The following is a 24,262-nucleotide window of genomic DNA, read 5'->3' on the forward strand; positions in this document are numbered from 1 at the left end:
ATATAAATAATAATATAAAAGCCTTCTGAGAACACGGAGTCAAATTCTCATCTCTCACTTTGTCCTGAGGACCCTCACACCACCACAATCCCCCATGAGCCAGCCTTGGAGCAGCAGTGGGACAGGACTGGAATTTCAGTGGATGGGATGAGCCTGGAGGGTTTTTCCAGCCAGGATGGTTCTGTGGCTGGGACACAGGTGTGACCCCCCAAGCAATCCTGGTGAACAGCAGCATCTCCCAGAGCCCCCACAGGACTGGCACAGCCAGCACCCACCCCATGGAGCTGCCCTCAGCTGGCCCAGCCAGACAAGGAGATTTTGTCAAGATTTCCTTTATTTGGGAAGGGGAGAGAATAAAGCTGGAACAACAGCCTGGCTTTTAAGTTATAATAAAACTCCTGCAGCTGCTGTGATTCTCCCAGCTGAGATCAAACTCCTGAGTTTTCAGACAGCAGCCTGGTGTGTGATGCTCCCTGCTGCTGCCAGGGCCCACAGTGACAGGCCCTGCTGTAAGGACAAGCAATTTGATTTGATTTGATTATTTCTTATTGGGGCAGAATGCATTGGAGCACTAGAACTGCTTCTGTTCCCTGCTAATGGTGCCACAGCTTCACTGACCCATCCTGCTCTGTCCCCCTGGGGGCTGAGCCCTGGTTTTGGTATTTCACTCTCTGCTCTGCCTGGGATTTGCTCTTTGTTGTGCTCTGGTCTGTCCTTCAGGGCAATCCCTTGTTGGAGACACTCAGGCTGCTCGTCACAGAGCTCTGCAAACAGAAGAGCTCTTCACAAATCCTGTGTGTCTGGGGCTCTGCAGGATGGGAACACGTTCAGGAGCTGTGAATCTTCCAGAACATTTGAGCACAAATCCCTGGCAGAACAGAAATACATCTTCACACTTCAAGTTTTAATGAAAACAATCAGCACATTCCAGTGTGTGTTTTCTCCATTTATGTATTTTCATTCAAAATGCATCTTCATACATTCTTTACAAGTATTTTACTTCAAACATTTAATGAACATCACAGAAAATGCAACATAGAATCAATTTGGCTTTTCTTTAATAAACTGTTCCCGAGGCACTACACATATGGCTACACCTTTACACATAAATAAGTGTGCAGTGGATCAGAGTCTGGATTATTATTATTCATAACTAGGAGAGGACTGTGACTGTATTTTGCTTTTCAAAATTCAGGAACAATCCAGCAGAGGCTTTTGAGTTATCACAGGAGTCAGCAGGTGTTCTGTGGATGAGGAATTGGAGAGCTCAAGGCCTCAGAGCTGTAAGCACTCCTCAGTTTGAAGAATTTAGAAAGGTAAATAGGTGCAAGAGATAATAATGGGAAATTCCATTTAATGCAGGACAAAGGCAGGGGATGTAGAATTACCCTTCATGAAGGGAGTAAAGCTTGGCAAGGAGCTCAGACCAGGCAAAACCTTCAGACAGCTTTCCCCAGCTGAATCCGTCAGTGGATTGTACAAATCACAGAGGGGGAAAAGTGAGGATCCCTCATCCAATCCTAATCCAGCTGTGGAGAGTGAAATTTTTACAAGTTAAACAGGAAAATAAAATAATTAAAGCTACAAGTTTTGATAGCTCTGCAGCTCAGGTGCAATTTTTGACAAAAATTACAGTTTGGTTAACTGAACCAAAACTGAATGTTACTTTAATGAAATTTCACCCATTAGGTCATTAAGATCAGTCCATTTGTTTCCCTTGTTTTTCATTATCTACTGTGGAGTCATTCTGGTTTTCTACTGTAACACATCCCATCCCATGCTGTTTAATTTCCTTAAAAATTTTATTTGCCCATTTCTGGTTTCAAGAGGACTTTAACTTGCAGGTGTTTAAATCAGCAAGGAAACAAAAAGATCATCTTAGAAGGAATTGGAGTCAACTCAAGCTATATTTTAATTTTATGACTGTTCATTTTCTTATATTGGCAATTCCCAGTCAACTCCTCAGGTGAGAGAACATGACATTTTTAACCACTGAAATCCCATAATTTTGAGGTAACTGTGGGCTTCTGGTTGTTATTGCTTAAGATTCAACAGAGGCTGCATCAGAAATGAGCCTTTGAGGAAACCAAGTCTATTATCCCTGCTAGCTGGGGCAATGGCAACCACCATGAAAGTAAAATTACTGCCATTAAATCAAGAAACTAATTAGAATCAGATCATCAAGTTCCTTTTCTGCTGGAGCCTTGATCTCCTGGCATGGCACAGGTGATTTACTCCAGAGCACACACCAGGGCTGAGCTGAGCCTGTCGCTTTAGTGCTTTTCTGATGCTTCTAGAAATTCAATAAACAGCTCAGGAAGGCTCAGTGGCACTGGTGGATGTGGGCTGGCAGCTCTCAGAGAGGAAGGCAGAGCTCAGGAAATCTGGCTCAGGGTGGAGTCAGAGGGAATCAGCCTCTGCTCCCCTGCACAGCCCTGAGCAGAGCAGGAGCCTTCAGCTGAAGGTCTCAGACACAAACCCTGGCCTTGATTCCCTCCCAACAGAGATCAGTGAGAGATCAGATGGAAGGACCAGGAGCACAGCTGGGCTCCAGCATCTCAGACACACAGGAGGGATCTCTGTGGTTCCCACAAGGACACCTGGGCTGCCTCTGACAGGGTTGTGTGAAAAACACGTTCACTGTCCTGGGAAAATGTCAAAAGTTTAATGAAAGACCATGGGAGACAAGGACCACAGAGCAGAGGTAATTATGGGATCAGCCAAGAGCACACCTGAGTTCCTAGTTTAGGAACACCTTTATATCCCATTTCTATTGCATCAGCCTGCTACATATTCATCAACAATTATGCATGGTAAACTCTTTCCCCAAAGTAGTTTACATGTTCCAAGAATTGTTTAGCATGGCTCCTCCTCAGTTCCACCTTTTAGGGCATGCAGATTCCTTGCTTGTGGTTTTAGTCCACTCTTATCATCTCCTGGTTTTGGGCCTTGGTCCACAAACCTTCAGACACTGGGTGCTGATAACTGGAATATCTGTAGCAGGGTCCTCATGCTGTGTTTATTGGATGTGATCCCATCCAAGCAGCATTTTAACACAGGCATACTTATATCAGCTATTTCACTGAGCTTAATAAACAACAGAAATAAAAACTTTATAACAAAGTTACTTTAACACCACACATATAAAATCCATTTTAATACTTGCAAAAAGCCAATATTTTAATATGTATCTGTAACATTTGGGAGGCTCTGCACCCTGAAATCCCCTTCATCCCCACACCTGGGAATCTCCTGGGCATGGCATGTGTGACCTGCCTGCCAAGCTCCCTGCCAGCTTCCTCCCATCAAGCTTCTCCTGCTCTGGTGCCTCAGCCTCTCACATGGAGCACAGGCATTTCACAAATACCCACCAGTGAGCTCAGGAAACCTGGGGGGAAAGCACAGGACTTGTGAGGGTCCCATATTGAGGATGAGAAAGGTGATTCACTCCCAATGATACAAGCAATTAACAAAGGTTAATAATGAATAACATGCATCTGTCACAGCAAGAAGTGCCCCAATGAGAATCCAGGCTGCCACTCCCACCTTACAGGAGCCATTTTCTCTTTATGCCTTTGATTTCCCAGCACTCACCCTTATTTTCCCTGTCTTTGGACAGTAATCAGTGTTTTAAATGTTCTTCAAAATTATATGAGTCAGTACAAATTGTCTTCCCATTTGTACCCTTAATTGGGTTTTAAGGCCATTTTAGGCATCTGCATGCTCCCAAGTCTAATAGGAACTCTTAAAAGCCTGAAATAATTTGGGACCAGAACTGACACCTGAGGGTCATTCTATTAATGGGAGTTGAGAGTTACCAGTTTTACAGTTGTTATGTTTATAACCAGAGGGAAGGACAGGTTTACTCAGTAGCTGCAGCATTACTCAGCACAGAGACCTGAGGAATGTTCCAGAAAGCAGCAGGGAATTTGCCTGGTCCACAAATAAAATCACTATTTAAGATTATAGGGGCTCAGAGCAGGACACTGAAGTCCTCAAATATCTACACACAAAAGTGGCACAAACTGGTTGCCAAACTTCAGATGAATGTTTATTTTCTGAGTTATCAAACAACCACAGAAAATTAAGAGAGAAGTTCTTTCCCAAAAAATATAATCACTCAAAACAAGTCCCCTCCTTCCCACAGGGGAAATGCTCAGAGCAACATTGATGTTCCTGCCTCCAGGACCATGAGGCTGCTCAGAAATGAGCTTAAGCTCAGGAGAGATTCTAAAAGTTCTCTGAACTACAAAATCAGTCCAGGTTCTCCAGTAGAAATAATATTCCACCAGCAAAGGACTGGAAAGGAAAACAGAAAATCCCTTGCTGATAGGACCCACAGCAGGTGTAGGGCACTTCAGTGCTTCAAGAAATTGGAATGAATAAATTCTGTGGTTTTAGGCTAAACACAGAGTCAGTATAAAAAGCTGCTAATTTCTAAATTAAAGCATTTGCTGAACTGGCCAAGTAACTCCTTGGTTTGAAGGCAGTCCTGACAGATTCCCAAAAGAGTCAACTATTACCAAAGCAAACTGATTAATAAGTGCAGGATTGATCTGCCAGGAGCAGGGGATGCCTTTGCTGATCCCCTTGGAAGCTCTTCCCACTGCAATGCACTGGGAATTCAGCAGGATGGGCCACAGGGAAATCATGAGGCAAAAATAATAAAAGGAGAGAAGAAAATGAAGGAATCTCCAGCCTTCACTAGACAGGTTTCTGATTCTCCTCTTTCCCATGAATTCATGTCATGTTCAGGCTGTAACATTCCTTGGAAAAGCAAGGAAAAACCACTGCTCTCCAACATCCAGCTATTTAAATCCCCTCCAATAACTCTGTACAATAATTCTGGAAAAAGAACTGATGCAAACCTGCAGACAAACAACCAAACTGAGCTAGAAACCAACCCCTCTGGGTGTCCCTGGCTGCAGCAGGACCTGGGCTTTTCCAGGCTGCTGGTGTGAAGCAGCACTGAGTTATTCACACACAAAAGGTTTGAGGCTGTTGGGGAAGATGGGAATTAGAAATTCAGTGTCCACTGAGGAGCTGGATGTTTCTATACACATGGATATCCATCCCTGTGAATGGAGATTTGATAATGCTGCCTCATGGAACTTTATTGCATTTTCAGATGTTTTCCCACTGGGTTATTGAAATTCTGTAAGAAGGAAGGACTCAGGAGGAAATCTGCAGTTTGCAGGCACGAAGGAGGAAGATGAAATTTGCTGTTTCCCACCTCCTTAGGACAGGGGGAGGAAGGATATTTCTCCAGCTAAAAGCACAAGGAAAACCAGGAGGGCAGGGATGGCCTTGCTGACTGGAGTGTCATTTCCAACACCAACCCCAAAGCACAATTAACAACAGCTGCCCACAATATGGATTTTCTTTTTTTCCCCTGTCTGGAACTCAGCTGCCACGTTCACCATCTCATTGGTATGCAGAGCTCTGATCTGCCAGGGACACCTGCCAGTCTCCAGCAAAGATCAATCCATTTGCTAATTAGGGATGGGAGTTAATGGCAGCTGAAATGACCACTTGAAATACAGCAGCCCCTAAACAATGACTTCTCAGCCTGCTGCCTGCCCCAGAGCCTTCCCTTTGTCATCTTCTCAGCCTCTGCACTCTCCTGGATGATTTATGGTGTCTGGGGGCTCCTTGGCAGTACTTTCTGTGCTGATAAAGAGGAGAACCTTGACTGTATCTTAAATTGTCAACAAATGCTTGCAAATTTCCTAAGAGTTCTTGCATTTGTCCTTCATATTTCCAGAGTTAAAAAAAAAAATGTTCCAGCTTGAAACTGCCCTTTCCTACAGAGTAATGCCCATGAGCATCTCATTATTGAGCCCCAGGAACTTTCCCCACAATCCAAATGTGCTTAATTCCACTGGCCTCACCCCATCATTCCCAACTGGATACCCAACCTCGTGCTGACAGCCCAATTCATTCTGCTGGCATCATTAATTATTGGAGAAACACACCTGGCAAGAGTGAGTTTCACAGGCTAAAAGGGATAGTACAACTTTAATAGAAGGAGACATCAAAAAGCATTTGCCCAGAGCAAGGAATTCAACAATTGTGTTTAAATTTAATATAACAAGTAATAAAGAGTTGAGCTGGAGTCAAAGTCTGTCACTGGCTCCCCCACAATTTTATTTATGGCTCTATATAGGCCCAGCTCCATGACTTCAGCAGGCAGAAACCTTAATACCTTGTGACACAACTGGGCTGAGCCATCTAATATCACCCACAAATCCTTGAAAAACAAATACTCCTTCAAATAATTATGCTGTTCCAACATCATAACTTCCCAGGCAGTGCTGAAATGTCCTGTTTTAGGGAAGACCACTGAAAAGCCTTGTCTGTATCCTGGGCTTCAAATCAAAAACCTTTAATATTAGGATCACACTCTGCACTGAATAAATGTCAGAGAAATAAACTTGACGGAACAATATATTTTTCATGCTCTAAAATGAATTTTAAAAAGGACCTAGAACAGGAAACTACAAAGTCTTTAACCTCCAGGGGGAAAAAAATCAAATACCACCCAGGTCACTAATAATCTAATGTCAACTGTTTCCATAAAAAATGGGCAATGATAAATAATCAAAGCATTTAGTGGGAGCTGTGGGGATCTGGGTTATTCTCAGTTATCCTGTGTTATTCTCTGTGCATGTTGATTAGATTTTTAAAGAAAAGGAAATGTTTCTCCCAGCCCTGTTTCCCTGTGGTTTTTAACCCAGGGCATGAAATCTCTCACTTTATTTTCTAGATCCTTCCAGATCCTGACCTCTCTCAGCCTGGCTGCCACGTTATCTTCCTGAGAAGGGAAACACCTCAGAGCAGCCAGTGCAAGGTGAACCTCTGGGCTGGACAGGTTTAGGACACAAGGCAGGTCTGGCTGGTACAGAATTCCAGAATTCCATAATCCCAGAATTCCAGGTTCCTGTCTCCACGAGCTGCTGGCATTGAGCTGGCTCCTGCACTGCCCTTCCACTCACACACCCCTCTGATCACTGCTCTGGTTTGGATGGGCACAAAGGGTACAAGAAATGTTTATCCCACATAAAGTATTTTAATTTCTTGCAGCAAACGACAAGAAAAGGGCCAGCCCCAAGCAGCTCACTCAGCAAACAAGTGAATGTTCCAACTTCACAATGGGCAGGCAGAGCTGTTGATTCCACCACTGCATCAATGCATTTATTACTCTCCTGCATCCATCTCATGCTGCCCAATCCTTCTTTATATGAAATGTAGAGATCAGCACAGAGTTCTCTGTTCCAAGAGACACAAGATCACTTTTGCTGCACTTCAAATGTGAGAGAAGACAAAAATCTCTTGTCCTTTGGCCAGGCAGTCCAAACTCAGCATGAGGACGAGACCCCAGTGACAGATAACACTGCACCCCAGGACTGGAGAATCAGGTTTTCTTGCCAAAAAAGACTTCAGTGAAAAAAACCAAAAACCAAACTACAAGAAGAACCAAAAAAAACCCCAAAAAATCCCAATTAAAAAAAAAAAAAACCCCAACACAAAAAAAACAAAAAACAAACCATCAACCAAAAACCAAAAAAAACCACCTCAAAAAAAAACAAAACAGGAAGTGGTATTAGCTAACCTGAAATAGCAATTTTAAAGCAAGATCCCAGAATAGAGAAGAGTTGCTTTTATCATTATATAACCTATGGCAATTGTACCTGAAAATACAGAAAGATTTCATGCCCTGGAATACTTTTTGCATCTTATTTCCATGAAGTGTCACATCCAAGGCCATCTGCCTTCATGTTCTTGGGTGTAATACACTGTCCTAAAGGTAAAAAAAGTAATTTAAAAAATCCCCTAGTGTTTCTCTTAGCTTTTGTGTCCTTGTGGCAGAGCTGGAGCTGACCGTGCGGGGCTTTTCTGTCACAGCTCCGGGCAGCCCTTTCTCGGTGTTTGTGCAATGTGGGATCCTGTGGGGATCAAACACACCCGGGGGGGAATAAACACAGCCGGGGGGATCAAACACAGCCAGGGGGGATCAAACACACCCGGGGGGGATCAAACACACCCAGCTCAGCTCCCCCAGCCCCGCTCCCTCACCCTTCGCACTCGCTCCAGCTCCTCAGAGCTCTCTCCAGACCCAGACTCGCTGTGGGGCTCAGCCGGGACGGGACGTGCAGCACAACCCCAGCCCCACAAACCCGGCACCATTCAACACGGACCCCACAAACCCGGCACCATCCAACACCGACCCCACAAACCCGGCACCATCCAACACCGACCCCACAAACCCGGCAGGATTTCAGGGCCGGATTTTCCGCCTCAGCCGCGGCCGGCCCGGGCTCCGCTCCCCGCTCCGCTCCGCCCTCAGCGCCCGGGGCCGCCCCTTCCCTCCCGGGGGAGCCGGGCCGGGGTAAGGAGCGAGGTTCTGAGGGCCAGAGGGGGGAAAAGCCGCTCTTAGAGCCCGTCCCTGAGGGCTGAGAGCAGTGAGGGAAGGGCAGAGCAGCTCCCGGAGCCCGTGAGGGGCGGGCACGGCCCTGGCCGGGGGAGCTGCGGAGCCGCTCCAGGGCTGGAGCCGGGCTGGGAGAGCTGGGAGTGCTGCAGAGAAGGCTCCAGGGAGAGCTCAGAGCCCTTCCAGGGCCTAAAGGGGCTCCAGAGAGAGCTGGGAGTGCTGCAGAGAAGGCTCCAGGGAGAGCTCAGAGCCCTTCCAGGGCCTAAAGGGGCTCCAGAGAGAGCTGGGAGTGCGGCAGAGAAGGCTCCAGGGAGAGCTCAGAGCCCTTCCAGGGCCTAAAGGGGCTCCAGAGAGGGACTGGGGACAAGGGGTGGAGGGACAGCACACAGGGAATGGCTCCCACTGCCAGAGGGCAGGGATGGATGAGATATTGGGAATTGGGAATTGTTCCCTGGCAGGGTGGGCAGGCCCTGGCACAGGTGCCCAGAGCAGCTGGGGCTGTCCCTGCATCCCTGGCGGTGCCCAAGGCTGGGATGGACACTGGGGCTGGGAGCAGCCTGGGATGGTGGAAGGTTTTTTCCCACTATCTCATCTAACCATACTCTCTTTCCATTTCAGCTCATTCCCCCTTGTTTTGACACTACCTGCTGTTAAACAGGTTTACCTACCTGTAAATAGTCCTACCTTTTCTTTCCTGTAAGTTCCTTTTAGACACTAGAAAGGGGGAAATTAGAATTTTTTTTAATGAAGAATTTTATCCAAGCATTACTGTAATCCACTACAGATTTGAAAAGAACAGTGCTCAGATTTCACAGCTCGTGTTCAGTGGTAGTTGGTTCTGTACATTTACCCTGTGGATCTGAACGTGTGCTGCTCTAATCCCTGCTTTGGCTTGATCACGACTGAGTTGTGATTTTACCCACCTGTTGTGGTGGTTAAATCTGGTGGGATGTGCCTGTAGCATCCCAGTGTTCCTCCCATGTTGCTGTGAGCAATCCTTTGAACCTGATTTTGTTTTTGGTTTTGTTTGCAGTGCTGTCCCATGGCAGCTGCCCCAGCAGAGAGCTCCAGGAGCCATGGGAAGGGGCTGGGGTTGAGCCAGGGTCACAGCAGCTCTGCCTTGGACTATTCAGGAGACACCTTTGAGTCCTTCAGCGAGGAGGAGGAGAGTGAAGCACCTGGATCCTGGTGTTGCACAGAGGATTTGGAGGGGGCAGCTGTGTCAGAGGCTTTGGAAAGCTCAGCATCACTGGCAGGGCAAAGTGCTGCAGGTATGCAGAGCTCTCCCTGCTTGAGGCCTGCCTTCCACAGCCTCAGTCAGTGCAGGGGGGACTTGAATCAGTAAAAATAAACATGTGAAAACAAGTGTCCTTGCTGTGCAAGGTGCCCACCAGATCCATGCTTCAGACAGCTCCATGGGAAGGACTTGGCCATGGAAATCCTTCCTTAGTAATCTTGTGATGCTGAAATTCTGTTGGCACCTTAAAAAACAATTCTCCAAGCTACTTTTTACCATGTATGAAAAGTAGCTGGGCCATAAAACAGTTTTTCCATGGGATAGTTCCATGATTTGAAATACTGAAGAGGGCTGGGTAGGACCTTAAAGCTGCAGCAGAAGAGGGATAAAGCAGAAGCTGAAATCTGTGGCCTCATCTGTGTTTTGCTGTGGCTCAGGGTTTCTCCTCCCTAGCAGGGAGAACTGGCACATTCAAGTGGAGGATTATTTGCCTCCCACTTTGCTTTCCTCACAATGTGTGTTCAAAGTTGCCTTTTTTCTTTGCAGAGGAGGAGTTTGAAGCAGTGGATCCTGCAGCTGTGGAAAGAGCTGCCATAGGGAAATGGATTGATGCCATGGGAAAATGGATTGATCTGAAAAATAAAGACACTGGGATTAGGCCGGACAAATCTGTCCTCAGAACTCCTGCTGGTGAGTTGGGTAACTTCAGCAGAGCCTGTAATTGTTTCTTTTGGAAGGACATGTAAACTTGACTTAAATTTTATACACAGGCTATTAAATTAAGCCAACTAATTAGCCTGGCTTAATTAGCCAAGTAATTAAGTGCAAAGTTTCTCTTTTATGCTTTCTTGGAGAGCAGTTTGTGTCCCATATCACACATGGCTTTGATGCTGCCCCCATGTAGTGACATTATCCTGGTGATGCATTACCACAAAACCTGGAAAAGTACATTCAAAAATGTCCCCATGTTTGGCATTTAATTGTTTAATTTAATTCAGGTTTTTTCTCTCCAGCTGTAGAAGTACTAGGAAATTTGGGCATTTTCCCCTCCAAAATAAACAGGACCTCAGAATTTATTGTGTGAAACGGGTTTTCCCCCTTGTTAATCAACAGGATTGATAATTGAATTATTTGTTTGCCCTTTTTTAGTTCCTTTCCCAAGCTGAGGGAGGCAGTAGGGCACCAATTTTGGCAGGAACAATGGAGCAGCTTTACCCAAATAATGATGGAGTGCAGGGATGAGGAGGAGGAGAAGGGAAAGGAGGAAGGAAGGATCCATTTCCATGTACCAGTTATGCAAGGAACTGTGAGAGCAGATGGTGGGATGCAAGCCCTGCTAAAGTCTGTCAAAAAGTGGGTCAGAGATGCTATTTTTAATTAAGAAAAAAGAGCAAGAAAGCTGTAACTGAGCAAAAAATAATGGGAGCAGCCGGGGAACCTTCCTCAATCTACATGTTGATGGGAGGTGAGCACACTTGGAGTTTTGTAGGTCACTGTGGGACAGTGATCCTCCTGCCTGGGCCCTTCATGGTGTGGGATTTGTGCACAGCATCCTCAGAACACCCCCCTGTCCTAAGGAAGCAGCAGCTCAGGTCACTGCCAGGCTGGTCTGAGAGGCAGAGCTCCTTCCCCACAGTGGCAGTGCTGGGGGCTCCTGACTCATCTCCTGCACTCCTCTGCTCTGCACTCAGGGGAGTGGGAGCAGCTCTTCCTGGCCTCTTCCTCCAGGAGAATCTTCCCAAAATACATCAAAGTCCTGTGACTGATTCCTGGAGACACAGAATGGGACCTGGTGGGTTCAGAGGCACTGAAGGAAGGATGAGCCACAGCTGAAGGTTGAGGATGTTTTCCCTTGAAAGTTGTGCTCAGAGGATTTTATTCATGGAAGCCCTTGCAGATCCCTGCAGTTCTGCACCAGGGAATGCTGTGCCTTTGGCTGGTGGCTGCTGATGGCAGGGAGGGTCAGAGTGCTCACTAGGGCTGGAGCAGCAAATCCTGTGCCATGACCTTGAGGTGAAGGATGCAGAGCTGGCTTGTCCTTGCTGCTGCTGTCACTTGTCCCTGTGGCAGCCTCGGGTACATTGGTGCTTCCAGTGTTCCATATGAAGAGCACAAAATATGGTTTATGCTTTTCTTTGATGCAAACACAGTACCCAGCCATGCTATCCCCAAATCAATCATAATTAGCCAGGCATTGCATTTTTTTATTGCAGAATATTACCATAAAATTAACACAGCAGATATCTTCTGATATCTGTAAATGCTTCTCTTGAACTTCATCCTTCAGCACTTGGTAATCTCCAACTCTTGTATTGTTTTAGCAGCTTGGAGATGTTTTTTAGTGCAGTAGATGAGCTCACCTGGAAGTGGATTGCTGCACAGTGAGTCCCCTCAGAACACTCAGCTCAGTGAATCACTGAGCACACAGGGTACTCTGAATTGGGGTTTGTTTTATTGCCTCAAGACTTTCTTTCTCATCTTACTGCTAATAGGGTTAAATGTGATGGGGGGGAGCAAAAGGTTCTGGTTTGCCTGTAGGAATACTCTGGAATGTCATTTTTATTTTTCATGGTTTTCTTTGTGAGCTGAAAGAAGGAAAACACACTGGCCTCAGGAGAAGTGAGAAATTTTCATCAGAGTTCTTTGTCCCTGCACCCCAGTGTGGAAGCATGAGCTGTTGTTAGGCAAATGCATCACAACACGAGTGTAAATCCTCAGTTCCACAGAGATTGCTCCATGTTAGTCATCTTTAAAATGTACTCAGGAAAAGGCAACTCTTCAGCTTGGCTGTATCTGAGAATTCAGGTGGGGCTCTTTAGCCCCCTGGCTGGTGCTGTGCTCACAAGCTGCCTCTCACTTTTGTAAAGTGTCTCCATCAAATGCTTTGCCTGGTTGTTTTTCTGACTGTTCCTGTAATCGTTCCCTGGAGGGTCAGGAGGCCCTGGCACAGGTGCCCAGAGCAGCTGGGGCTGCCCCTGGATCCCTGAAGTGCCCAAGGCCAGGCTGGACACTGGGGCTGGGAGCAGCTGGGACAGGGGGATGTGTCCCAGTGTGGCACTGGATGGGCTTTGAGGTCCTTGCAGCCCAGGTTGCTGTGTGACCCTGGGATGATTCACTGTGCTGGAGGAGTTTTACTCACTTTCAGTTCCTATTTGTGATGAACAGCCTGACATTTCAGCCTGTTCCTCTGCCCTGTGTTACCTGCTGGGGTCTTTCTCGTGTTCTTTGCTGGTCAGGCTGTCAGCATGTTCATCTGAACTGGAAAATCAATCTAGGTCATTATGAAGATGCAATCTGGAGCTGCAGAAGTAAAACCTTACTGAAGAGCAGTTATTGGTTATTGCCTTCCACAGTTATCTCTTTTTACCTTCTTTAAAATAGAGTATTGGTAGGGAATAACAACAAAATGCCTGCCAGTTTTCCTATTAAGTCAAAGTTAGACATCAAAGGAAAAGAAAACTCATAAATATTTTCTTCTTTTACTCCCTCCTGGTGGATTTCAAATGTCACACTTAAGGCTGGAGTTAAAACCAGCATAGGTCACTGAAAAAGCCTACAAAACTCACACAGGTCACTGAGTTGCACCCCCTCAGCAGGGTTTGGGGTGCAGACATGAGGAATGGCTGGTCTCTCCTGGGCTGCTGGAATCACAGCAGCTTCCTGGGGCTTTGCTGCCTAAACATTGCACATTTTGTGACCTTGCTGCTGGGTGAGGTGGGGCTGGGGTTGCTGCTGTGCTGCTGTCACTTGGGCTGCTCTTGTCACCTGCTCTGTCACCCTTCTGCAGTGAAGAGAGGGATCACTGGGTTTGGAGTAACAAACATCAGGGAAATGTCCTTGTGGAGCAGTCATTGGCACTGGCAGGGATTCTGTGCCCTGCCCTTGGATCTGCCAGCCCAGCTGGAGCAGGAGCATTGCAGCAGGTCTGGATCACACTTGGAAAACAGGGAATGTGTGAGAGACATGGAATAAACCCAACCCCAAAGCAGGGGCTGAGATCCCCTGGGCAGGTGAATCTCCCACACCTGGGAGGGGCAGTCTGAATGTGCGAATACTTCAGTTCAAAGACAAACTTTCCTCATCATTTTTTGGGTTTCTTTGAGAAAAATTCTAGTCCTTGATCCCTAATTTATATTCTTTCTGAACTTCCTGTTAAGCATGACTTAATATGAAGGAATAACTCCAGCACTGAGTCGTGCAGTGAGGTTTAAAAATTACTGTTCCCTTTGCCAGTGTTTCTTCTGAAGTCTGGAGGTGCAGATGGGTGGGTGTGTGGCAGCACAGGATTTATGCATTATTAGAAACCAATTCTTAATAAAATTGCACTTGTGAATGTCAGAAGAACCTTAAGTGAGTTATTCAGGCTGGTATTAAACTGTCACTAAACGCTCAGTGGACCTGATGTGTTTTACTTCTCCCTTTGAGTACTCAAATGCTTTTGTTCTGGGTTTTTTCCCCCCTCACAATTGTAACTTTTTAATCTTTTTATTCATTCTATATTCAACATAAATGAACCTGCCAGGAATATTTTATTAGTGTGATTAAACCCAGTAGTGGCACATGATTTCCACTTTTTTACACAATTCTTGTAAGGAAAATCACCTGATGACTGAAGTGGAGGTTTCCACTCAGATATTTATGATGCTCCCTCAGAATTTTTTAAAATTAAATTTCATTTGAAGGTGTTGCTAATCCTTATTTATGTGTCTATAAATTGTCTTTCCTTTTAATCATTTTGATACATCATCTTCTTTAGGAGGAGTAAATTGCTCTGTGATGCTCAATTCTGAACATAAATACATTTTCCATGCTGTCAGTGAAGCCACAAAATTCCTGCTTTTAGTTTTAATTATGGATTCCCTCATCCTTTAGAAACACTGGATTTCTGAGGAATGCTCAGTTTTTTTGCAGAATTCCACAACTGTGTCCTGTGCACTCAGGACTAAATAAATCCCATGGAGTTTGGGGGAAGTTTTATATTCCAGTGGTTCAGTGTTTTGAGGATTTCTCTTGTGGGACTGGAATCCAAGTGCCTGTGTGGAAATTGAATTTAATCCTGAAAAGACAGAATGTGGAGGGCTTGTTCAAATGATAAACCCAGGCTCCCAGCTGGAATTTGGGGGTGAATCCTTGGGGTTCAACTGGCCACACTTTGGAGTCACCACCTGCCTGACTTTGGGGGAAATCTGCCCATGGAAACCTGGAGAGCCCCAGCCCGAGGTGCTGTCCATGAAATACTGCACTGATTGTGCCCTAAGCTCTGGAAAATCTCCCCAAAAGCCCTGAATGAAACTGGAAATCCATCCGAACCCGCCCAGCTGAAGTCTGATCTCTGCTTTATTTATTTTTACTGCCACTGGGAAGGATAAGGGAAGATGAAAGAGGGAATGATGGTTTTGAAATAAGATCTTATCAAGAATTTAGGAAATGATTGTTGAAGCTTCAGATAAGAAGTGTTTGCTAATTGCATTTCCTCCAAAAAATTGCCTTTCTGTAGTTGTGGAATTTATTGGAGGTGTTTCCAGAGTGGCTTCAGTGGACACTGCCTCTAATTCTTCTTACAAATTGCTCCTTAGAGTTATTGATGAGATCTCTCTTGATATATTAATTAATTTGGGTTAGCAAGTTGCAGTTGCAGGTAGTGAGGTGCTAAATCTGTATTATTGACAGCCAGTTTATTTCATGTCATAGTATTTAACTGCTTGCTTTGCTAATCTATTTATCCTGTGCCATTAAGCTTTTGTCTTTTTGGTTCCTCACATCTTTGGAGGCTTTTTTAGAGCCAATTATTGTGCAAGTTCCTACAGCTCCCATCCCCATTTTTGTTTAAATTCTGATTTTGGAGCTGTTTTAGAGCCATTTATTGTGCAAGTTCCTACAGCTCCCATCCCCATTTGTGTTTAAATTCTGATTTTAGAGCCATTTATTGTGCAAGTTCTTACAGCTGCCATCCACATTGTGTTTAAAATTCTGATTTTGGAGCCTGTTTTAGGGCCTTTTATTATGCAAGTTCCTACAGTTCCCATCCCCATTTGTGTTTAAATTCTGATTTTGGAGCCAGTTTTAGAGCCAATTATTGTGCAGGTTCCTACGGATCCCATCCCCATTTGTGTTTAAATTCTGATTTTGGAGCCATTTATTGTGCAAGTTCCTACAGCTCCCATGCACATTTGTGTTAAGAATTCTGATTTTAGAGTCAATTATTGTGCAAGTTCCTACAGCTCCCATCCCAATTTGTGTTTAAATTCTGATTTTAGAGCCATTTATTGTGCAAATTCCTACAGCTCCTATCCACATTTGTGTTTAAATTCTGATTTTAGAGCCATTTATTGTGCAAGTTCTTACAGCTGCCATCCACATTGTGTTTAAATTCTGATTTTGGAGCCTGTTTTAGAACCAATTATTGTTCAGGTTCCTGCAGCTCCCATCCCCATTTGGGTAAATTCTGATTTTAGAGCCATTTATTGTGCAGGTTCCTACAGCTCCCATCCAGATTTATGTTTAAATTCTGATTTTTGAGCCATTTCTTGTGCAGGTTCCTGCAGCTGCCATCCCATTTGTGTTTAAATTCTGATTTTAGAGCCATTTATTGTACAAGTTCACATAGCTCCCATGCACATTTGTGTTTAAATTCTGATTTTAGAGCCATTTATTTTGCAGGTTCCTGCACTGCCATCCCATTTGTGTTTAAATTCTGATTTTGGAGTCTGTTTTTGAGCCTATTATTGTGCAAGTTGCTACATCTCCCGTCCCCATTTGTGTTTAAATTCTGATTTTGGAGCCATTTCTTGTGCAGGTTCCTGCACTGCCATTCCTATTTGTGTTTAAATTCTGATTTTGGAGCCATTTAATGTTCAGGTTCCTGCACTCCATCCCATTTGTGTTTGAACTCTGATTTTGGAGCCATTTAATGTTCAGGTTCCTGCACTCCATCCCAGTGTGTTTAAACTCTGATTTTGGAGCCATTTAATGTTCAGGTTCCTGCACTCCATGCCAGTGTGTTTAAACTCTGATTTTGGAGCCATTTAATGTTCAGGTTCCTGCACTCCATCCCATTTGTGTTTAAACTCTGATTTTAGAGCCATTTAATGTTCAGGTTCCTGCACTCCATCCCATTTGTGTTTAAACTCTGATTTTAGAGTAATTTCTTTTGCAGGTTCCTGCACTCCATCCCATTTGTGTTTAAACTCTGATTTTGGAGCCATTTCTTGTGCAGGTTCCTGCACTCCATCCCATTGTGTTTAAACTCTGATTTTGGAGCCATTTAATGTTCAGGTTCCTGCACTCCATCCCATTGTGTTTAAACTCTGATTTTGGAGCCGTTTCTTGTGCAGGTTCCTGCACTCCATCCCATTTGTGTTTAAACTCTGATTTTGGAGCCATTTAATGTTCAGGTTCCTGCACTCCATCCCATTTGTGTTTAAACTCTGATTTTGGAGCCATTTAATGTTCAGGTTCCTGCACTCCATCCCAGTGTGTTTAAACTCTGATTTTAGAGCCATTTAATGTTCAGGTTCCTGCACTCCATCCCAGTGTGTTTAAACTCTGATTTTAGAGCCATTTAATGTTCAGGTTCCTGCACTCCATCCCATTGTGTTTAAACTCTGATTTTGGAGCCGTTTCTTGTGCAGGTTCCTGCACTCCATCCCATTTGTGTTTAAACTCTGATTTTGGAGCCATTTAATGTTCAGGTTCCTGCACTCCATCTCAGTGTGTTTAAACTCTGATTTTAGAGCCATTTAATGTTCAGGTTCCTGCACTGCCATTCCTATTTGTGTTTAAACTCTGATTTTAGAGCCGTTTCTCGTGCAGGTTCCTGCACTCCATCCCATTTGTGTTTGAACTCTGATTTTGGAGCCATTTAATGTTCAGGTTCCTGCACTCCATCCCAGTGTGTTTGAACTCTGATTTTGGAGCCATTTAATGTTCAGGTTCCTGCACTCCATGCCAGTGTGTTTGAACTCTGATTTTGGAGCCGTTTCTCGTGCAGGTTCCTGCACTCCATGCCAGTGTGTTTGAACTCTGATTTTGGAGCCGTTTCTCGTGCAGGTTCCTGCACTCCATGCCAGTGTGTTTAAACTCTGATTTTGGAGCCATTTCTTGTGCAGGTTCCTGCACTCCATCCCATTTGTGTTTGCTGTGCTGTGTTGCTGCAGGCAGGGCCGCTCCTTGGCCTGGCTCTCCTTGGCCAGCGCGAGGTCGCACAGATGAGGAGCAGCCGTTCCTCTCTCCCTGCCCCAGGCACTGATGTCCTGTCCTGTTGATTGCAGGAGCTGCTGGGCTGTCCCAGGGGGAGCTGGGTGCTCTCAGCCATTTCTGCAGCAGGAGGATCAGCAGCATGCAGCAGCAGCAGCAGCAGGCACAGAAGGGCAGCAGGCGGCACTGGGGAGGCCCAGCAAGGCAAACGGAGACCGCAGAGTCCTGTGCTGTTCCTGCCCAGCTGATGAACAGGATCCTGCTGGAAAACACCAGGGAGGCTGTGAAACAGGTACTGGGGGAGACAAAGGGAGATTTCCCCTAAATTTTGGAGAACAACTGCAAAAAAAAGCCATAATAACAGGATCAAGGCAGGCAGGCCTTACTGATGCCAGGCTCAGGCCTCTGCAAGAGGTTTTGGGTTGACAACCTAAGATTTAATCTTCTCATTTCTTAGACATTGTCACTGACACATTTTATGAAAAATCCTGATTTTTCCTCCTGAGAAGCTGAGAGGCCTCAGGAACAAAATGTAACCAATGGTTATCTGCTGCTGTGGAATGCAACAGGGGCATCTGGGATTGGGCTCATGGGGTTGTTTCTAATTAATGGCCAATCACAGTCAGCTGGCTCAGACTCTGAGACACAAACCTTTGTTATCATTCCATTCCTTTTCTATTCTTAGCCAGCCTTCTGATGAAATCCTTTCTTCTATTCTATTAGTACAGTTTTAATATAATATATATAATAAAATAATAAATCAAACCTTCTGAAACATGGAGTCAGATCCTCATCTCTTCCCTCATCCTCAGACCCCTGTGAACACGGTCACAATACATCACTGTAGATGGTAGCAAATAATCACCATAAAATAGTATCTGCTGATAAAATCCTAATTTATGTGATTGAGCAAGGCTGAGGTCATAATTTATTTTACAAGAGGGCCAGAACCGGCTGAAGGAAAAAGCCTTTTTCTCTGATTGTGCTTGCCCCAATTATTTATCAAATTATTCTACCTATTATTTGTTGTGAAGTCTTTGTGACTTCAGGATTAGAAGAATTGCAAAAAGAAAACCTACCTGTGCTCCCAGCTTTCTTAGGTATTAGATAATATTGATAAAAGCAATTCCAATAAAATCTTGCTGACTGTAGCCATGATATTTTCTGAAAAATCCTTTCCTTAGGATTTTTTCTCCTGAGAAGCTGAGAGGCCTCAGGAACAAAATGTAACCAATGGTTATCTGCTGCTGTGGAATGCAACAGGTGCATCTGGGATTGGGCCCATGTGGTTGTTTCTCATTAATGGCCAATCACAGCCCAGCTGGCTCAGACTGTCTCAGTCAGTCACAAGCCTTTGTTATCATTCCATTCCTTTTCTATTCTTAGCCAGCCTTCTGATGAAATCCTTTCTTCTGTTCTTTTAGTATAGTTTTAATATAATATATATCATAAAATAATAAATCAGCCTTCTGAAACATGGAGTCAGATCCTCATCCTCAGACCCCTGCAAACACCATCACAATACATCTGCTGCTGTAGATGGTAGCAAATAATCACCATAAACTATTGTTGCTGATAAAGTCCTGATTTGTGTGTTTGAGCAAGGCTGAGGTCATCATTTATTTTACAAGAAGCCCTGCATCAGCTGATGGAAAAAGCCTTTTTCTCTGATTGTGCTTGCCCCAATTATTTATCAAATTATTTTGCATATTATTTGTTATGAAGTCTTTGTGACTCCAGGATTAGAAAAATTCCAAAGACAAAATCTCCCTGTGCTCCCAGCTTTCTCAGATATTAAATAATATTGATAAAAGCAATTCCAATAAAATCTTGCTGACCTCAGTCCCTGGTTAAGAAGCCTCTGGCTCATCTTTACCCTATTCAAATCTCTTTTTTTTGTCACCAGTGGTCTTTTCCCACCACAGGATGGGATGTGGCTCCTCCCCTCAGCCTTGCATCTAAAAATAACACTTTAAAGTCAGTTCTGGTGTGATAATTATTTCAGGCTTCCTGTCTTTTAAAACAATTTTGACATTTCAGCCATCTGCTTTTTAAATTTCTGTTAATGTTAACCCACCTTACAAATTTAGTGGAATTTTAAATTTCCTCTTTCTTTGTCTTCCATGGTGGGAATACATTCCCTGAGAAAAGTGACTTCATCTGCTCTTCTGCTTGGTTCTGTCTGTAGCTCCACACAACAACATTTTTATCCACAGGAGTCAGGGAAGAGGGGACAGAGAGGCCTGGGATGGGACTTCTTGGGTTCATTCCCCTGTCTTTGTAGCAATTGAATGTGTTTATAGAGCCAGATGGAATCTGAGTCAATTAGATCAGATAAAACCATTGATATTTCATAAAAGCACAAACCCTGGGATTTGTGTAATGCTGTTAAAGAAGCTTAAGATTTCATGGTGGATGAACTGACCCAGGAATCACTGAGCAGCACTGAATATCTTACACACAGAAGCACAGAGTCTGGGTTGGATTCTGGCTCAGAGCTGCATCTTTGAACTAATGGCTCCAGAGTTTATTTGCCTCTTAATTTATTTATAAAATGTATCAATATAATTTATAATCATAGCCCCTCTGGTTGCTGCTTAAGGCCTTGCACACAGCCAGCATAGGAACAGTTATAGATGATGGAATTGTGACTCTGAATTATTTTACCACTGCCTAAAAAGCCAATTTTTGTCTTGAGTGTATTTTTTGGATTGTTCTCCAAGTTGCCAGGCTTGACATTGCTCATGACATCAAAGTTTCCTCTTCCAGGTGACAGAAGCTGAAATCCATGAGGTTTCAACCTGTCCTGACTGCCAGCAGAAGGAAGCAGAGCTGGCCAAGGTTGCCTTTCTCAGGCAAAAAAAGACTCTGCTGGAAGGTGCTTTAATCCAGGAGAAAGTGGAAGAACAGTTTTACTCCAGGGTAAGCAAATATTGTTGAAAAAAAATTCATGCTACACTTTCTAGGTGCTGTAATGAAAGAATCTGTAATTCAGATTCTCCCTGATTTATGGCAGTGAGATCAGTGCAAACCAAAATAGAATTTGGGTCATTTTCATTAATAAAATGCTTGGAACCAACATTCTCCTCAAGGCATTTGAGCTGCTGATTTGTGGAAGCTGAAGGTCATTCCCAGGCTGTCATGGAATGGGTTTGGCTCTCTTTTGATTGTGTCTCCCCAGTTTGTTTTCTGCTGGGCTGCCCAAGCTGAAATGGCAAATTAAATGATGAGATAGGAGATAACTGCCCCTGCTGGGCTTCCTTGCTCATCCTTTGGGAATCTTGGAGTGGGACACTGCAGTGTGTGATGGAGGCTGAGGTTTTTCTGGAATACTGGGATTTTGTCTGGGATACTCTGAGATTTCTTCTTGGAATTCCTGTCTCTGTGCCAATGTCCCAGAGGTGGAAGCTTTGTTGGTAGGGAGTGCCTCTGGAGCAGCTGGGAGAGCAGTGAAATGTGCAGAATTCCCTGGGCCTCCTGTGGCTGTTCTTCAGGAGGATCCTTGTAGCCATGATATTTTCTGAAAAATCCTTTCCTTAGGATTTTTTCTCCTGAGAAGCTGAGAGGCCTCAGGAACAAAATGTAACCAATGGTTATCTGCTGCTGTGGAATACAACAGGGGCATCTGGGATTGGGCTCGTGTGGTTGTTTCTAATTAATGGCCAATCACAGTCAGCTGGCTCAGACTGTCTCAGTCAGACACAAGCCTTTGTTATCATTCTTTCCTTTTCTATTCTTAGCCAGCCTTCTGATGAAATCCTTTCTTCTATTCTATTAGTACAGTTTTAATATAATATATATCATAAAATAATAAATCAGCCTTCTGAAACATGGAGTCAGATCCTCATCTCTTCCCTCATCCTCAGACCCCTGTGAACACCACCACAGATCCTCCTGAAGGAAGAGCTCCCAGCTCCCTCCTTGCAAGGGGGCAGCCTGAAGGGAGGAGCCTTCCTGCAGCTCCTCTTCCATGGGAGAGCCTTCCTGCAGCTCCTCTTCCATGGGAGAGCCTTCCTGCAGCTCCTCTTCCATGGGAGAGCCTTCCTGCAGCTCCTCTTCCATGGGAGAGCCTTCCTGCAGCTCCCTTCCATGGGAGAGCCTTCCTGCAGCTCCCAGCTCCCTTCCCATGGGAGAGCCTTCCTGCAGCTCCCAGCTCCCATGGGAGAGCCTTCCTGCAGCTCCCAGCTCCCATGGGAGAGCCTTCCTGCAGCTCCCTTCCCATGGAGAGCCTTCCTGCAGCTCCCTTCCCATGGGAGAGCCTTCCTGCAGCTCCCCTTCCATGGGAGAGCCTTCCTGCAGCTCCCTTCCCATGGGAGAGCCTTCCTGCAGCTCCCTTCCCATGGGAGAGCCTTCCTGCAGCTCCCAGCTCCCTTCCCATGGGAGAGCCTTCCTGCAGCTCCCCTTCCATGGGAGAGCCTTCCTGCAGCTCCCAGCTCCCATGGGAGAGCCTTCCTGCAGCTCCCAGCTCCCATGGGAGAGCCTTCCTGCAGCTCCCAGCTCCCTTCCCATGGGAGAGCCTTCCTGCAGCTCCCTTCCCATGGGAGAGCCTTCCTGCAGCTCCCAGCTCCCTTCCCATGGCAGAGCCTTCCTGCAGCTCCCAGCTCCCATGGGAGAGCCTTCCTGCAGCTCCCAGCTCCCATGGGAGAGCCTTCCTGCATCTCCTCTTCCATGGGAGAGCCTTCCTGCAGCTCCCCTTCCATGGGAGAGCCTTCCTGCAGCTCCCAGCTCCCATGGGAGAGCCTTCCTGCAGCTCCTCTTCCATGGGAGAGCCTTCCTGCAGCTCCCAGCTCCTCTTCCCATGGGAGAGCCTTCCTGCAGCTCCCTTCCCATGGGAGAGCCTTCCTGCAGCTCCTCTTCCATGGGAGAGCCTTCCTGCAGCTCCTCTTCCATGGGAGAGCCTTCCTGCAGCTCCTCTTCCATGGGAGAGCCTTCCTGCAGCTCCTCTTCCATGGGAGAGCCTTCCTGCAGCTCCTCTTCCATGGGAGAGCCTTCCTGCAGCTCCCAGCTCCCATGGGAGAGCCTTCCTGCAGCTCCCAGCTCCCATGGGAGAGCCTTCCTGCAGCTCCCAGCTCCCTTCCCGTGCTGTTGAGGGGGAATTTGAGGCTGGGAATTTGTGCTGTACCACACATTCCTTTCTTCCCTAATGTAATTCCACTCTCCAGAATTTTGGCCCTTCCTCACTCCCTACCTAAGATTTGAGAGCTTCAGCCTCAGGTGAGGCTTCACTTTTTCCCACTTTTCCCCCCTGCTTCCCTGCAAGGCCAGCTGCTTTTCCCTGTCCCTCCTTAGGGAAGAATGCTGCTTTTTGGGCCAGAGTTTTTAAACAGAATCCTTTCAAACCCACCAAACTGTGGGGATGAGTGCTGCTCACCTGGCTAGGCTTGAGGGGCTGGGTGTGTGCTCCAGGCCATGAGAAATGGCAGGGATACAATCCTGAATAATCCCATGTTTGCTTTCTGTTTCAGGACATGCTCACACTTCTAGGAGAAGCCCTCAGAAGCTTTCCCAAACCCTCAGAGGATCCCAGGGATTTGTGGCAAAGGCTGAAGGGTCAGGAGTGCAAAGACTGAATGAACCATAACTGCAGTGGGTGAAGAACTGGGAGAGCTTCCTGTGGGCACTCAGCTCCAGAATTCCAATGGTTTTGGATCTGAGCTGCTCTGGCAGTGATGGATTGGCTGCTGCTTTAATATTCCTGCAGGTGGAACCAGATCTGCCTGGCTGGGGTGTGAGTCAACCTTTCCTCAATGCAAATGTTGCAGTATATTGTAATCCATCTCCATAGGTTTCTCAAATTCCAGAAGCCAACAGTTTCCATGATTAATCTGGCAAGGCAGAAGTATTGTTTTTGTGGGATTGCTGTGGGATTGCAGAGCAGCTCCCAGCTGCTTCCATCCATAAGGAAAATAAATGATTCTGTTTGCCAGGGCAGGGAGGTGGAATTGCTGCAACTCAGCTCAGGCTTTGCCCACTGCCTGATGGTAAATTGAAAGTGAGAGCCCCAGGTGGAAGACAAAAAGCAAAGTTAACTATAAAAAGCAGTAAAATGAAATGAAGTATTTATAGAAGGGAATTAATGAGGTTGTAACAGAAATCAATCAGCAGGACTGGGGATGCCAATGGGATGAGAAATGATAATAAATTAATCATGGAATCTATATAAGATAGAGAAAAACAAGCAAGAGATGAAAACTGGGAGAAGAATTGCAAGAAAATACTTTGGAATTTGTAATTTTTCAAGATGATGAAATCACTGTTATTCAAAGACTGGATCTGGGGTTCAGTACACATCCAAATACAATGGAATTGTGCTGGGAATCTTTGGGTTAGACAGTGAAATCATCCTCAGTGTGGCCCCCAAAGCCTGGTGCTGCTCTGTGGGCACCTGTGCAGCCCTTTGG

General features: G+C 45.5%; 1 protein-coding gene and 1 long non-coding RNA gene across 4 annotated transcripts; one reads left to right on the forward strand and one right to left on the reverse strand.

Moving 5' to 3' along the window:
* Positions 1 to 931: 931 nt before the first annotated feature.
* On the reverse strand, positions 932 to 8,360 carry LOC139597429 (uncharacterized). Of its 2 annotated transcripts, XR_011681601.1 has the most exons (3): positions 8,259 to 8,357; positions 7,692 to 7,801; positions 932 to 3,388 (listed from the first exon to the last, which is right to left on the reverse strand). It is a non-coding gene; the product is annotated as an uncharacterized lncRNA (long non-coding RNA). The 2 variants fall into 2 exon arrangements; XR_011681600.1 differs by having other exon boundaries at positions 932 to 7,801; positions 8,259 to 8,360.
* CUNH8orf48 (chromosome unknown C8orf48 homolog) lies at positions 8,310 to 23,790 on the forward strand. Of its 2 annotated transcripts, XM_071442775.1 has the most exons (7): positions 8,317 to 8,389; positions 9,047 to 9,124; positions 9,462 to 9,699; positions 10,212 to 10,355; positions 17,936 to 18,153; positions 20,631 to 20,783; positions 23,327 to 23,790. In XM_071442775.1, exons 3-7 carry the CDS (start codon positions 9,471 to 9,473, stop codon positions 23,429 to 23,431), a joined length of 849 nt encoding a protein of 282 aa, XP_071298876.1. In that variant the 5' UTR covers positions 8,317 to 8,389; positions 9,047 to 9,124; positions 9,462 to 9,470; the 3' UTR covers positions 23,432 to 23,790. The 2 variants fall into 2 exon arrangements, with proteins under 2 accessions (XP_071298877.1, XP_071298876.1); XM_071442776.1 differs by lacking the exon at positions 9,047 to 9,124 and having other exon boundaries at positions 8,310 to 8,389.
* The last annotated feature ends 472 nt before the right edge of the window (positions 23,791 to 24,262 follow it).

The sequence above is a fragment of the Agelaius tricolor genome, unplaced genomic scaffold (genome assembly GCF_023055355.1).
Source record: "Agelaius tricolor isolate 1412-34295 unplaced genomic scaffold, bAgeTri1.0.p SCAF_17, whole genome shotgun sequence".
NCBI lineage: Eukaryota > Metazoa > Chordata > Aves > Passeriformes > Icteridae > Agelaius > Agelaius tricolor.